Source organism: Rhinopithecus bieti, unplaced genomic scaffold (genome assembly GCF_001698545.2).
Source record: "Rhinopithecus bieti isolate Rb0 unplaced genomic scaffold, ASM169854v2 scaffold_6776, whole genome shotgun sequence".
Classification (NCBI taxonomy): Eukaryota; Metazoa; Chordata; class Mammalia; order Primates; family Cercopithecidae; genus Rhinopithecus; species Rhinopithecus bieti.
The window spans coordinates 1048745-1062460 of NW_016805299.1; the positions used below are offsets into that span (position 1 = coordinate 1048745).

General features: G+C 51.0%; 1 protein-coding gene across 6 annotated transcripts in view; it reads left to right on the top strand.

The window, feature by feature from the left end:
- Positions 1–45: 45 nt before the first annotated feature.
- Positions 46–13716, top strand: part of KDM2B (lysine demethylase 2B) — a 158837-nt gene continuing 145166 nt past the window's right edge. For 5 of the 6 annotated variants that reach the window (XM_017872072.1, XM_017872074.1, XM_017872075.1 and 2 more), the window contains exons 1-3: positions 46–705; positions 3630–3708; positions 4911–4957. In XM_017872072.1, the coding sequence (XP_017727561.1) occupies positions 309–705; positions 3630–3708; positions 4911–4957 (523 nt within the window). In that variant the 5' untranslated portion in view covers positions 46–308. Of the gene's footprint in view, positions 706–2842; positions 2862–3629; positions 3709–4910; positions 4958–13716 lie in introns of those variants that run through there. The other variant, XM_017872077.1, reaches the window with a different exon arrangement.

The following is a 13716-nucleotide window of genomic DNA, read 5'->3' on the forward strand; positions in this document are numbered from 1 at the left end:
GGCGGGCGGCGGGGCGGCTGGGGTCTCAGCCCTTCCATTTCAGCTTTCCAGCTTCCCCGGTAGCTCGGGGGCGGCTCCAGCTTTAGAAACGCTGCCGGCCCCCAGTTCCGGCTTCCCGGCTCTGCCGCCGCGGCCGCCGGGGCTGCTGTTACCGCCGAGCCGGGCGCCGCCGCGGCTCCTCCTGGGGCCTACATTTGCCCCGCCAGCCCGTGTCCGGAGCCCCCTTCGCGGGTTACATAACCGGGCTCCCGGCCGAGTGGGCAAAGCCCAACACATTTCGGGGGCGGGGGGCAGGGGAGGGCCCCCAGATGTCCCTTCAATGGCTTCCAAAGACACCGGGGGGAGTACCCCGTGTGGAGCGCAGCTGGACCCCCGGGGTGCGGGCCCCTCTCCTTGTCCTGCTTTTCAGCATCTTTGGCAATTGCGCAAAGTTGCTTGGGTTGCAATGGTGGGGTGCAGGGGGCGCGCGGCTGCTGCACCTGTTAGTGCTGGCCCAGGTTGAGAGGCGACCTCCAGTCCCCCCAGTAATGTCCCGGGCTCTCTGGTTTGGGTCCTCGCAGCGCCCGATTGACCGCCAGCGATACGACGAGAACGAGGACTTGTCGGACGTGGAGGAGATCGTCAGCGTCCGCGGCTTCAGCCTGGAGGAGAAGCTTCGCAGCCAGCTGTACCAGGGGGACTTCGTGCACGCCATGGAGGGCAAAGGTGAGGCGCCCCCTCCCCGGGCCGCCTTCTGCGCTGCGGGCCGAGCGCACGTGGGGAGGGAGCTGCCGGTGGCTGGGTTCGTATTTCGCGCCCGCGTCCCCCATTCCAGGGGATCCGGTGACGAAACGAGGCCGAGCACTGGGGGGGTGGGGTGGGGTGGTGAGGGAGGAGGGCAGGCAGTAAGGGGGGCCGGGCATGGGCCTAGGCCCGGCCCGCGCCCACCACCAGCCCCAGGGTGGGCAGAGCCAGGGGGCCGGCGGACAGAGGGACCTGGGGATGGACAGGCGGACCGAGGGAGGGCGGGAGCGCGGCGTCCTCCCCCTCCCTGAGCCGGTCGCGCTCCCTGCGCTGCCTGAGGTGCCGCCGCCTGACTGGAACTGGGTTCGGGTCGCCCCTGGGGCATCGGGGTTAGGCCCCCCCAGGCCTGAAGCCTTCCGAATCCCATTCCCGCTCGGGGACTGCCAGTGAGGAACTGGTGATCGGGGCGCGTCGGATGTTCGGGATGATGCCCCCTTAGGCCTGGGGTCTGCAGAGCCGCATTCCCCCGTGGGCTCTGCCAGATTGGATCAGGGACCTCATGCGCCCTGAAGCTGTTGACCTGAATCCCCACCTGGGCCCGAGCTGTCTAGTGCTACCGCCTTGACAGGTTGAAGCCAGGAGTTGGGGTCAGGGGGGTGACTTCCCTTCGGGCTTCTGGGGGATATCCCTGTCCCCTGGCAGTTTGAAGTGAGGAAATGGGTCTCCTTCCAGGCCTGAGACTTGGAGAGCTCTGTTCCTCGTAGGCCTACCCAATTTAGAGCGAAATTTGGGGACCTTCATGGCCTGGGTTTCTCCCTGGCTCTCCTACTACGAGGGTGGTGGGGGTCACCCTCCAGATGTTAAGGTGATGCCTTGGGTTGCCTCTGAGGCCTCCAGAGCCCTGGCCTTCCCAGCCTGCAGCCAGTGTGGCTCCTGGTTGAGGAACCCAGCATTGCCTGCGGGATTGGGGTTTTGAACATGCCCTACCTAGCCTTCCTAGGCCCTTCACTCATTTTTCCTTTTCAGATATTTCAGTTTCCTTTAAGTTACAAAGTTTCTATTTTGTTCCCCCCACGCCTGTTGGAAAACCTTCCATCCCTCAGTGAGCTTTGATAACCTGGAGTGCCTGCTTCCCTCCTCCAGGTTCTGGTTGAGTGGCTGTGGCTGTGGGGGTTAGCTCTGAGAAGAGACTCCCAGCTTTGCAGTTTTGTGATTTCTCTTTTGTGCCCATCGCCTCCTGGGGCACTGGGCTCCGGTGGTGAGGGGTAGTAGTTGGGGGAGGGAAGAAGAAACTTCTCCCAGCCTGCCTGGTCCTAGAGCAGGGTGCTAGTCCCAGCTGATTTAAATTTTCTCTGCATAAGTGGAATTTTAATTCCTCTCCTTTCTTCCACCATTTTTACTGAGTTGAGTCGTTTGGCGGATCCTACGTGCAAACAATATGCAAACTTCCTAGTCATTTGGGAGGAATTCTCAGCCCAGGATTTCAGAGCTTTTTCTCAGGCTCATTTGAGGAAGTTGAAGTTGACCCTGGGGGATGGGGTGCTTTGGGTGGGTGGGTCTGAGGGCCGGTATTCCAGGCAGGGAGAGCTAACGCGTATCCTTAGATCTGCTGTCCCGGCATCTTTCAAAGGGGAGGGCCCAGGGCTTTGCTCTTTAATTCAGATCTGGCCCCAGAACTTGAGGGAGGAGCTGAGAAACAGGAGCCCTTAGCCTAGATTCAAAATAGAAGCTTCTTAAACTTCTCTTCCTTTAAATCCTTAGGAATCCCCATTCACTGTGAGCCCCTGGGGAGCTGAGCTGCTGAGGTCAGGGCTTTCCCCGGCTTTGGGTTTTGTTCTCTGTCTCTCTTCGGAGGGGAGTTGTCTTGGCCTCCTCCTCCCCCAAGGCTGCCCTGTGAACTGTTTCCCTGGGCTAGCAGCTTCAGTGGCCTGAGGCCTCTTCTGTCTCCCTTCCGACGGTCGGAGAGGCCTTCTTACCTTGTGGATTACTTTAGTTACCTGCGGATTTGGGGGATGTGAGAATTTATCTCAAGCTCCATCACCTTCATATTCAAGGGTGTATGGTTGGGTCAGATTCACTGGTTTCAGAATTGGGGAAGGAAAGAAATTAGAGGCCTCCTTCATCCTCCAGGACTTTGGGTAAGGATTTGGGACTGTACTAGAAAAACCCCAGAGGGAGAGACAGCCCGTGAATTTTCCTTGGGTCTTGCTATGCCCCCTTTACAGAGCCTTCCCCTGGGGAGCCTCCCTCCCGGTTATCCAGCTGAAGCAAGGACTGTGATGGCTACAGCAGGATTTCACTCTTAAGACAACAAAGCTGTGCCCAGTTCCCTAGTTATTTTGGCACCAAATACACAGTTTCCAGGGAAACCGGCTTTTCCCCCCTCCCCTTCACTATGCAGGATATTACAATAAGATTTTCACTGATGCTCAGCTACAATGAGGGCCCTCCTCCCAGCCTCCTCTCTGGGCCTTCAGATCCTCCCAGGTGGCATTCTTCAATTTTGCAGTCCCTTTACTTTCTGAGTGCGGCTTGGGATGCGTGTCTCTGTCTATCCCTCTTTCTCAGCAATGGCTGGGGCTCTTTTTGTGCCGGGCTCTTTTGAGTCTTCCTCCCCAACCCTCGCTGGCTTTGGGCTGTTCGTTGACAAGTTTGGACCGGTGGGGCGTGCTGAGAATGACTGACTGAGTAGGCAGAGGAGCTGATCGCTGGCATGGCTTCTCTTGGGCTTTGCCTAATCCATTTCCCGATCATTTTCCAAGGAGCTTTCGCTGTACAGCTGGTGCCTGCATCTCCTGGACCCCCTGCCCCTTCGTCCATCAGTTTTCTTCCCCTAACCAACAGATCCCGGTTCATTTGCTCCTTCGTGACTTAACCAACTTGTTTTAATTCAAATATCCAAACAGATTTCAACTATGAGTACGTACAGAGAGAAGCTCTCAGGGTTCCCCTGATATTTCGAGAAAAGGATGGACTGGGAATTAAGTAAGTTGCTGAAACTAATCGCTCCTTCCCCCGTCTTCCTCCCTAACATACTTTATAGCTTGGGATGGATTTCTTCCACCCTCTTCCCACCTCTCATCACTGAGAAGGATCTTTTTTCATGATCTGGGAACAGCATCTCCTTGTTCAAGGCCTAACAAAGGGGAAACACTCTCCAAAGACTGGTCTTTTGCAGGGACTTTGGGCAGAGAGAGGACATAGGGTAATTAAGCAGTGTTGACTTTTTCCCCTGACCCACCCGTTACACTCAGTGACCTCCTACAGAGAACTGTACCTCTCCTCCTTCCCCTTGCTCCAGATCAGGAGACTGAGGTAGAGCCTGAGCTGCAAAGGGACTAGCCAGTCTCTTAAGCCCAGACCCAGGGCACCTAGATACATGTTTCTTACGCAGATTCCCACTATGTGTGTTTCCTGGGGTGCCAGTGTCTCCCTTTCTTTGCCTGCCCCACAGCCTGCCCCTCCACTATGTCTGTTTTCATTCACTGAGATCTGTCAGAGCTCCAGGTGGGGGAGAGGTCTGGGAGGCAGGCTGGAAGAACAGGTTTGTGCCCCTTGGGCAGGTGTAGGGGAGGAGGCTTGGGGTGTCGTTCCAGGCAGCCTCTCTCCAGCATCTGCTCCCAGACTTGCTCAAGAGTCCATTCCTATGAGTAGGATTTAAACCTTGGGCATCATGGTTAATTAATAGTGAATGGTAGCCCGTATTACCACATCCCTGGAACTGGTACAATGCGTGTCTTTTATTCCCTCTGCACTTAAAGGGGTCCGTCCCACTTTGCATACAACTCCTTATGGAGAGTATTTTCTAGAGGGAGAAAGAGACCTAGAGAGGACTACCCACCCTGAAAGAAAGCAGGCGTTTGAATGTCTAGCTCTGGCCTTTACTTTTGACCCCACACTTCCGGCTTCCCTGGAAAAATGGGGTGGACAGTGATTGTCCCAACCTCTGCTGAGGTTCAGGTTTGAGTTGCCTCTTAGGGTAGGGAAGGGCCTCAGTGGTTCTGGGGTGACCCTCCCTGGAGGCATCAACTGGTCTATTTCCTTCCCTCTGGATGGTCTCACTTTGAGTTCCCAAACTGAGGGCAAAGGGCCTCTCTTGGAAAAATGGCTTCCCCCCGGGCCCAGGGTAGAGTCTAGCTCTGTTGTTTCTGGCCTCTCACCAAACGTCTGTGCTCCTCTTTCCCCAGGATGCCTGACCCTGATTTCACAGTCCGAGACGTCAAACTCCTGGTGGGTAAGTCGCTTGCCGTGTGTGTGGCTCAGAGATGCTGAAGTAGGGAAGGGGAAAGAGGCGGTCACCACCTGCCCATTTAGACTTTTAACTGCCTCTGAAAACAAAGTCCCCATGCGAGGAGGCAGGAGCAGGTGTGAGCTGCAACCGTTTCATTCTGGAGAACAGGTAGGATTGCAAAGTCATAAGAAGCTGTATCAGAGGGCGTTTGCCGGTACACAGTTTTATGAGGCCCATTTGGACACTGCCTCCAGCCTGGGTGTCAGCGACGCAATCTGAGATCTCTCCTCCGCATTTGCTTGTGGGTTGCTGGGTAAACACTGGGTGCTTTATGATCCCTCATAGACTTTCAGGCTTTCGAAGGGAGGGGCTGTTCCTCCTGCTTCCTTGGGGTTCTCGACAGGCCTGGGGCAGGGCTTGGAACTGTGAGCTCAGCAAATGCACATGAGCTCCCTGAGCACCTGCAGGTGGCTGATGACTTAGTACTCTGGATGCTCGGCCAGGTAGTAGGTGGCATTTCAGATCTTACAGGCGGTTGTTCAATCAATCTATTCTTTCCAGAAAAACACTTTTTGGCTACTTGGTGGCCAAGGTCAGAGTTGTGAACGGATGGATAAGTTCCCTGCCCTCTTGGTGGGTACAAGAGGCAGTCAAGAAGTAAACAGTAGGCTGAGGTGGTGGCTCATGCCTGTAATCCCAGCCCTTTGGGAGGCTGAGACGGACAGATTCCTTGAGCCCAATAATTTGAGACCAGACTAGGCAACATGGTGAAACCCTGTCTCTACAAAAAATTAACTGGGTGTGGTGGTGCGTACCTGTAGTCCCAGCCACTCTGGAGGCCAAGGTGAGAGGATCAGTTGAGTCTAGGAGGCAGAGGCTGCAATGAGCTGAGATCGTGCCACTGCACTGCAGCCTGGGTGACAGAGTGAGACCCTGTCTCAAAAAAAAAAAAAGTAAACTGTTTACAATGATATATCTGGCTGGGCACGGTGGCTCATGCCTATAATCCTAGTACTTTGGGAGGCTGAGGCGGGAGGATTGGTTGAGGCCAGAAGTTTGAGACCAGCCTGGGCAACATAGTGAGACCCCATCTCTTAAAAAAAAATAAATTAGGCCGGGCGTGGTGGCTCATGCCTGTAATCCCAGCACTTTGGGAGGCTGAGGCGGGAGGATCACAAGGTCAAGATTTAGAGACCAGCCTGGCCAACATGGTGAAACCTCGTCTCTACTAAAAATACAAAAACTAGCCGGGCATGGTGATGGGCGCTTGTAGTCCAAGCTATATGGGTGGCTGAGGCAGGAGAATAGCTTGAACCCGGGAGGCAGAGGTTGTGGTGAGCCAAGATCGTGCCACTGCACTCTAGCCTGGGCGATGGAGCGAGACTCCGTCTCCAAAAAAAAAAAAAAAAAATTAGCCAGGTGTGGTGGTGTGTGCCTGTAGTTGTAGCTACTTGGGAGGCTGTGACCAGAGGATTGCTTGAGCCCAGGAGTTCCTGCCTGCAGGCCATGATTGCATCACTTCACTCCAGCCTGGGCAACAGAGCAGGACCCTGTCTCTAAAGTAAATAATAGTGATAAAATGAAATGTCTTTTCTGATGGTGACAGGGCTATGTAGAAATAAACAGAATAATGGCATGGCACGTGGTGGGGCTGCATTTTAGACAGGGTGGTCAGGGAGGGCCTCTCTGGGATGAAGGGGGGCATTTGAACAGAGACCTGACTGATGAGAATCAGCTGTGGGAAAAGACATTCTAGGCTGAAGGAAGAGCAAGGGCACCCAGAAGGTGGGGATAAACTTGGAGTGTGGAGGAACTGAGTGAGTGGGTGAGTGAGTGAGAAAGCGGCAGAAGAGGTGGCAGAGGCCCCGGAGCTGGGATGTGAGGGCCTCCCAGGGCCCTGTAGGGAATTTGGGTTTCACTTCTAGTGTGTTGGGAAGCCACTGGGGAGCTTTAAAGTGGGGCGAAGGGAGTACCTCTGTGATCTGATTATTTTCTTGGGATGGGTTTGAAACGTTTTTGTTTAATTTTATTTATATGTTTTAGAGACCAGTCTCGTGCTTCTGTCCCAGCTAGAGTGCAGCGGCATGATTATGACTCACCATAGCCTACATCTCCTGGGCCTAAGTGATCCTTCCGCCTTAGCCTCGAGAATAGCTGGGACCACAGGCATGTACCACCACACCCAGTTATTTATTTTTGTAGAGATGGGGTCTTGCTACGTTGCCCAGGCTGGTCTTGAACCATGCACCTGGCCACATTTAACCCCCTCTCTGCTAAAAATACAAAAAATCACCAGGCGTGGTGGCACATTCCTGTAATACCAGCTACTCGGGAGGCTGAGGCAGGAGAATCACTTGAACCTGGGAGGCAGAGGTTCCAGTGAGCTGAGATCGCACCATTGCACTGCAGCCTGAGTGAGACTTTTCCCAAAAAAGAAAAGGCGCAAGTCATTGGTTTTAGTATATTCACAATGCTGTATAACCATCCCTACTCAATTCCAGAATATTTCTGTCACCCCAAAAAGAAACCCTGTATCTCTCAGTTCCCCTATCGCTCTTAGATTAGCATGACCACTAATCTGCCTTGCGTGTCTATGAAGTCGCTGATTCTGGACATTTCATTCAAGTGGAATCATAGAACACACAATCCTTTGTGTCTGGCTCCTTTCACTTGGCGTCATGTTTTCAAGGCTCATCCATGTTGTAGCATGAGACAGCACTTCACTCTTTTTCTTGGCTGAATAATATTCCATTGTATGGATAGACTACATTTTGTTTATCCAAAACATTTGTTTTGGACCACAGTTGTTGATGGACATTTTGGTTGTTTCTACTTTTTGGCTGTTATGAATAATGTTGCTAAAAATATTCACATACAGTTTTTTGTTGAACATACATTTTCACTTGGGTATATCCTTAGGAGCAGAATTGCTGGATCACGTGGTAACTGTGTTTCACTTACTGAAGAACTGCCAGACTGTTTACCAAAGCAGCTGTGTCATTTTACACTCCCATAAGCAGTGTGTGGGAGTTCTGGTTTCCCTACATCCTTGCTAACACTTGTTTTTGTCTGTCTTTGACAATAGCCATACTAGTGGCTGTGCAGTGAGGTCATCTGATTGAAGTTTATTACAGACGCCAACTCTGGTGTCTGTGTAGGATCAAAGCAGCCGGCTGGTGTGTCAGATGTGTCAGATGATCCAGCCAGAATAATTGACCCAAAAGCATGTTAAAGATATGCAGGCTCGATGCAGTGGCTCACACCTGTAGTTCCAGAACTTTGGAAGGCCAAGGTGGGAGAATCGCTTGAAGCCAGGAGTTCAAGACCAGCCTGGGGAGCATGGCAAAACCTTGTCTCTACAAAAAAACACAAAAATGGCCAGGTGCAGTGGCTCATGGTTGTAATCCCGGCACTTTCAGAGGCCAAGGTGGACGGATCACCTGAAGTCAAGAGTTTGAGAACAGCCTGGCTAACATGGTGAAACTCTGTCTCTACTAAAAATACAAAAAAATCAGCCAGGCATGGTGGCGGGTGCCTATGATCCCAGCTAGTTGAGGGGCTGAGGTAGGAGAATTGCCTGAACCCTGGAGGCAGAGGTTGCAGTGAGCAGAGATTGGCCATTGCACTCCAACCTGGGCAACAAGAGCGATACTCTGTCTCAAAAAACAAAACAAAACAAAACAAAACAAAACAAAACCCCAAAACACAAAAATTAGTTGGGCTTGGTGGCATGCGTCGGTAGTCCCAGCTACTCAGGAGGCTGAGGTGGGACAGATCACTTGAGCCTAGGAGTTTGAGGCTGTAGTGAGCCAAGATCACAACACTGCAGTCCACTGCACTCTGTCAGGGCAACAGAGCGAGATCCTGTCTCAAAAAAAAAAAAAAAAAAAAGAAAAGAAAAGAAAAAAGAAAACAGGAACAGTCATCCAGCCCCACTCCCTTGGTATTTCTGTGATGGTCAAATGGAGCGATGCTTTGGTCAAGTGCTTTGCAGAGGGACAGCTGCTCTGGACTCTGAGGGAGGCCGCTGACTGCAGTTGGCATGGGGAATTATGCCCATTTCGGTCTCTGAGCTGCACACAGGCTTCCAGAGAGTGGTGATAGGGCACATTTGTTGTAAGTGACCTAAGTGACAAATGTAACTCTAGCTGTCCTAAGCAAAAGGGAATTCATAGGCTTAGGTCGTAAGTTCAGCATGTAACCTCCAGGGACATTTATGTCTGGATGCTCCAAAATGATCTTGAGAAGTTGAGTCTGTTTCTCCTTTCTGCTTCCCACTTTGACTCCCTCTTTCCGCTTCATTCTTGGCAGGCTTCTCCCCATGGGAGGGTAGGTGAAGAAGGGGCCCACAGCAGCTTCAGGCGTCTATCCTGCCAGCTCAGGGTCGTTCCCAAACCCTCGGTTGTTCCCTTAAATGCCTCTGGATTGGCTCTGACAGTCTTAGCACAGCCTTGAGCCAAACTGGAGCTGCTGGCTGGGGTCAGCCCAGCAGAACCACGTGGACTAAAAGTGGGGAAGCAGTGATTCTCTAGGGTTGCTGGGTGACATAAACAAGCCCTAACAGACCTGAGAGTTCTGCTTTGGAGGGCAGTGTGTGGGGAAGGCTGGGCCAGCCCTCCCCTCCCAGTCATTGCGGGGTGGGGTCGCAGCCTCTGTCTTGTAGCCTCTGTCTTCCAGCGTCTTACCTTGCCCTGGGTGCTGCACCATGGGAGGTGGCTGTTTGAGAAAGGCACTTGTGTACTGCCAGGTGTTCAGGCCACAACTTGGGGCTGCAGACTCTTCTCTAATGTCTTAAAATTAGGCTTTTCTCCATCAGCGGTCTGTTCTAAGCTCCAAGCCTTTTTTTTTTTTTCCAAAAAGGCAGTTTCCATTTTTGTAACACTGTACCCTCAAAAAAAAACCCATTCATTGAAGTATAATATACATACAGAAAAGTGCACATATGGTAACCACGTAGCTCGATTAATTTTAACAAACTGAACACATCAGGGTAACCAGTACCCAGAATCCTCTGCATCTGCCCATCTAGTCTCCACCCTCCACTGCTAGTGAACTTGACTTCTAGCCCCATGGATGAGTTTTGCCTGTTTTCACATTTTATGCCAGTAAAATCGTGGAGGATGTCTTCTTTAGTTTTGGCTTCTTTCTTTCTTTCTTTCTTTCTTTATTTTATTTTTTGAGACGGAGTCTCACTCTGTTGCCCAGGATGGAGTGCAGTGACACGATCTTGGCCCACTGCAACCTCCACCTCCTGGGTTCAAGTGATTCTCCTGCCTCAGCCTCTGGAGTAGCTGGGANGAACTTGACTTCTAGCCCCATGGATGAGTTTTGCCTGTTTTCACATTTTATGCCAGTAAAATCGTGGAGGATGTCTTCTTTAGTTTTTGGCTTCTTTCTTTCTTTCTTTCTTTCTTTATTTTTATTTTTTGAGACGGAGTCTTGCTCTGTCGCCGGGGCTGGAGTGCAGTGGCCGGATCTCAGCTCACTGCAACCTCCGCCTCCCGGGTTTATGCCATTCTCCTGCCTCAGCCTCCTGAGTAGCTGGGACTACAGGCGCCCACCACCTCGCCCGGCTAGTTTTTTTTGTATTTTTTAGTAGAGACGGGGTTTCACCGTATTAGCCAGGATGGTCTCGATCTCCTGACCTAGTGATCCGCCCGTCTCAGCCTCCCAAAGTGCTGGGATTACAGGCTTGAGCCACCGCGCCCAGCCAATTTTTGGCTTCTTTTGCTTAGCTTTGTGTTTATACAATTCATCTATATTGTTTGTTGTGTATATTTGTAGATTTCTTTTTGTGTGTTTGTGTGTGTGTGTTTTGTTTGTTTTTTTTGATGTTTTGAGAATGAGTTTCACTCTTCTTGCCCAGGCTGGAGTGCAGTGGCACCATCGTGGCTCACTGCAACCTCTGCTTCCTGAGTTCAAACGTTTCTCCTGCCTCAGCCTCCCAATTAGCTGGAATTAGAGGCGCCTGCCACCATACTTTTGTATTTTTCATAGAGATGAGATTTCACCATGTTGCCCAGGCTGGTCTCAAGCTTCTGGGCTCAAGCAATTCTCCCGCTTCGACCTCCCAAAGTACTGGGGTTACAGGTGTGAGCCACTGCACCTGGCCTTAGTTTCATGATTGGATATCCTCTGAATGTCTCATCAGGTCTTTTCTCCATTGTTTCAAAGGGTTGTCTCTTATTAATTGTAAGGTGTATTTGTTTGCTTGAGCTGCCATAACAAAGTACAACAGATGGGGGCTTCAAGAACAATTTATTTTCTTAGGCCGGGTGCAGTGATTCATGCCTGTAATCCCAGCACTTTGGGAGGCTGAGGTGGGCGGATCACCTGAGGTCAAAAGTTCCAGGTCAGCCTGGCCAACATGGCGAAACTCAGTGTCTACTAAAAATACAAAAATTAGCCGGGAATGGTGGTGCGCACCTGTAATCCCAGCTGCTCCTGAGGCTGAGGCAGGAGAATTGCTTGAACCCGGGAGGTGGAGGTTACAGTGAGCTGAGATTGCACCACTACACTCCAGCCTGGGTGACGCAGTGAGACTCCATCTCAAAAAAAAAGGAAAAGAAAAAAAAGAAATGTATTTTCTTACAATTTTGGAGGCAAGAAATAAGAAATCTGAGATCAAGGTGGCAGCAGGTGTGTTTTAGTTGAAGGCCTCTCTCCTTGGCTTGTAGATGGCTGTCTTCTCTCTGCCCTCATGTGGTTTTCCATTTGCACGTCTGTCCTAAACTCTTCTCCTTTTTTGTAGAGACGGGTCTCGCTTTGTTGCCCAGACTGTTCTCAAACTCCTGGGCTCAAGTGATCCTCCTGCCTCGCCATCGCAAAGTGCTGCAATTGCATGCGTGAGCCATGGTGCCCAGCCCCTAAACTCTTCTTCTAAGGACACCAGTCATATTAGATGAGGGCTCACCCTAAAGATGTCATTTTCACTTAATTACCTTTTTAAAGACCCTATCTCCAAATATGGTCACATTCTGAGGTGCTGGGGGTGAGGACTTCAGCATATTAATATATACATTTTATAGGTGGACACAATTGAGACTGTAATGTAAGAGTTCTTTATATATTGTGGATGTGAGTCTTTTGTCAGATATATATATATATATATATATATTCCCAGGAAGGGGGTGGTGGCTCATGCCTATAATCCTAACACTTTGGGAGGCTGAGGTGGGCAGATTACCAGAGGTCAGGAGTTTGAGACCAGCCTGGCCAAACCTCATCTCTATTAAAAATACAAAAACCTCATCTCTACTAAAAATACGAAAATGAGAGGCCAAGCGTGGTGGCTCGTACCTGTAATCCCAGCTACTCAGGAGGCTGAGGCAGGAGAATCACCTGAACCTGGGAGGTGGAGGTTGCAATGAGCTGAGATTGCACCACTGCATCCAGCCTGGGTGACAGAACAAGCCTCCGTCTCTTTTTTTTTTTTTTTGAGACGGAGTCTGGCTCTGTCTCCCAGGCTGGAGTGCAGTGGCTGGATCTCAGCTCACTGCAAGCTCCGCCTCCCGGGTTTACACCATTCTCCTGCCTCAGCCTCCCGAGTAGCTGGGACTACAGGCGTCCGCCACCTTGCCCGGCTAGTTTTTTGTATTTTTAGTAGAGGCGGGGTTTCACCGTGTTAGCCAGGATGGTCTCGATCTCCTGACCTCGTGATCCGCCCGTCTTGGCCTCCCAAAGTGCTGGGATTACAGGCTTGAGCCACCGCGCCCGGCCAAGCCTCCGTCTCAAAAAAGAAAAACAAACAAAAAAACCCAATAACTCCCACTTTGTGGGTTGTGTTTTCACCTTTCTAAAAAGGTGTCTTTGAATGAGCAGAAGTTTTATTTTGTTTGTTTTTTTCAGGACAGAGTCTTGCTCTGTAGCCCAGGCTGGAGTGCAGTGGCGTGATCTTGTCTCACTGCAACCTCTGCCTCTTGGATTCAAGCGATTCTCCTGCCTCAGCCTTCTGAATAGCTGGGATTACAGGCACCTACCACCATGCGTGGCTAATTTTTATTTGTATGTTTATTTTTGAGATGGAATTTCGCTCTTGTCCAGGCTGGAGTGCAATGGCGTGATCTCGGCTCACTGCAACCTCCGCCTCCTGGTTCAAGTGATTCTCCTGCCTCAGCCTCCCGAGTAGCTGGGATTACAGACGCCTGCCACCATGCCCAGCTAATTTTTATACTTTAAGTAGAGACAGGGTTTTACCACATTGGCCAGAATGGTCTCGAACTCCTGGCCTCAGGTGATCTGCCTGCCTCAGCTTCCCAGATTGCTGGGATTACAAGCGTGAGCCACTGCGCCCAACCAATTTTTGTATTTTGAGTAGAGATGGCGATTCACCATGTTGGCCAGGCTGGTCTTGAACTCCTGACCTTGTGATCCTCCCGCCTCAGCCTCCCAAAGTGTTGGGATTATAGGTGTAAGCCACTGCGCCTCGCCTAGAAGTTCTTAATCTTAACACAGACTATTTAGCGCTGCTTGTTGCATTAATTCTTTCTGTGTCTTGCTTAAGAAAATTTTGCCTACTCTAAGGTCATGAAGATATTCACGTTTTTCTCAAAAAGCGTTATTGTTTGAACGATCATATTTTGATCTATAGTTCATCTGGAATAGATTTTTTCTGTCTGGTGGAAGATGAGGTCAAGGTCTCCCCTTTTTTGCCATATGGATGTCCAGTTGACCCAGCACTATTATTATTAAAAAAAAAAAAAAATCAGCCGGGCGCCGTGGCTCAAGCCTGTAATCCCAGCACTTTGGGAGGCCGAGGCGGG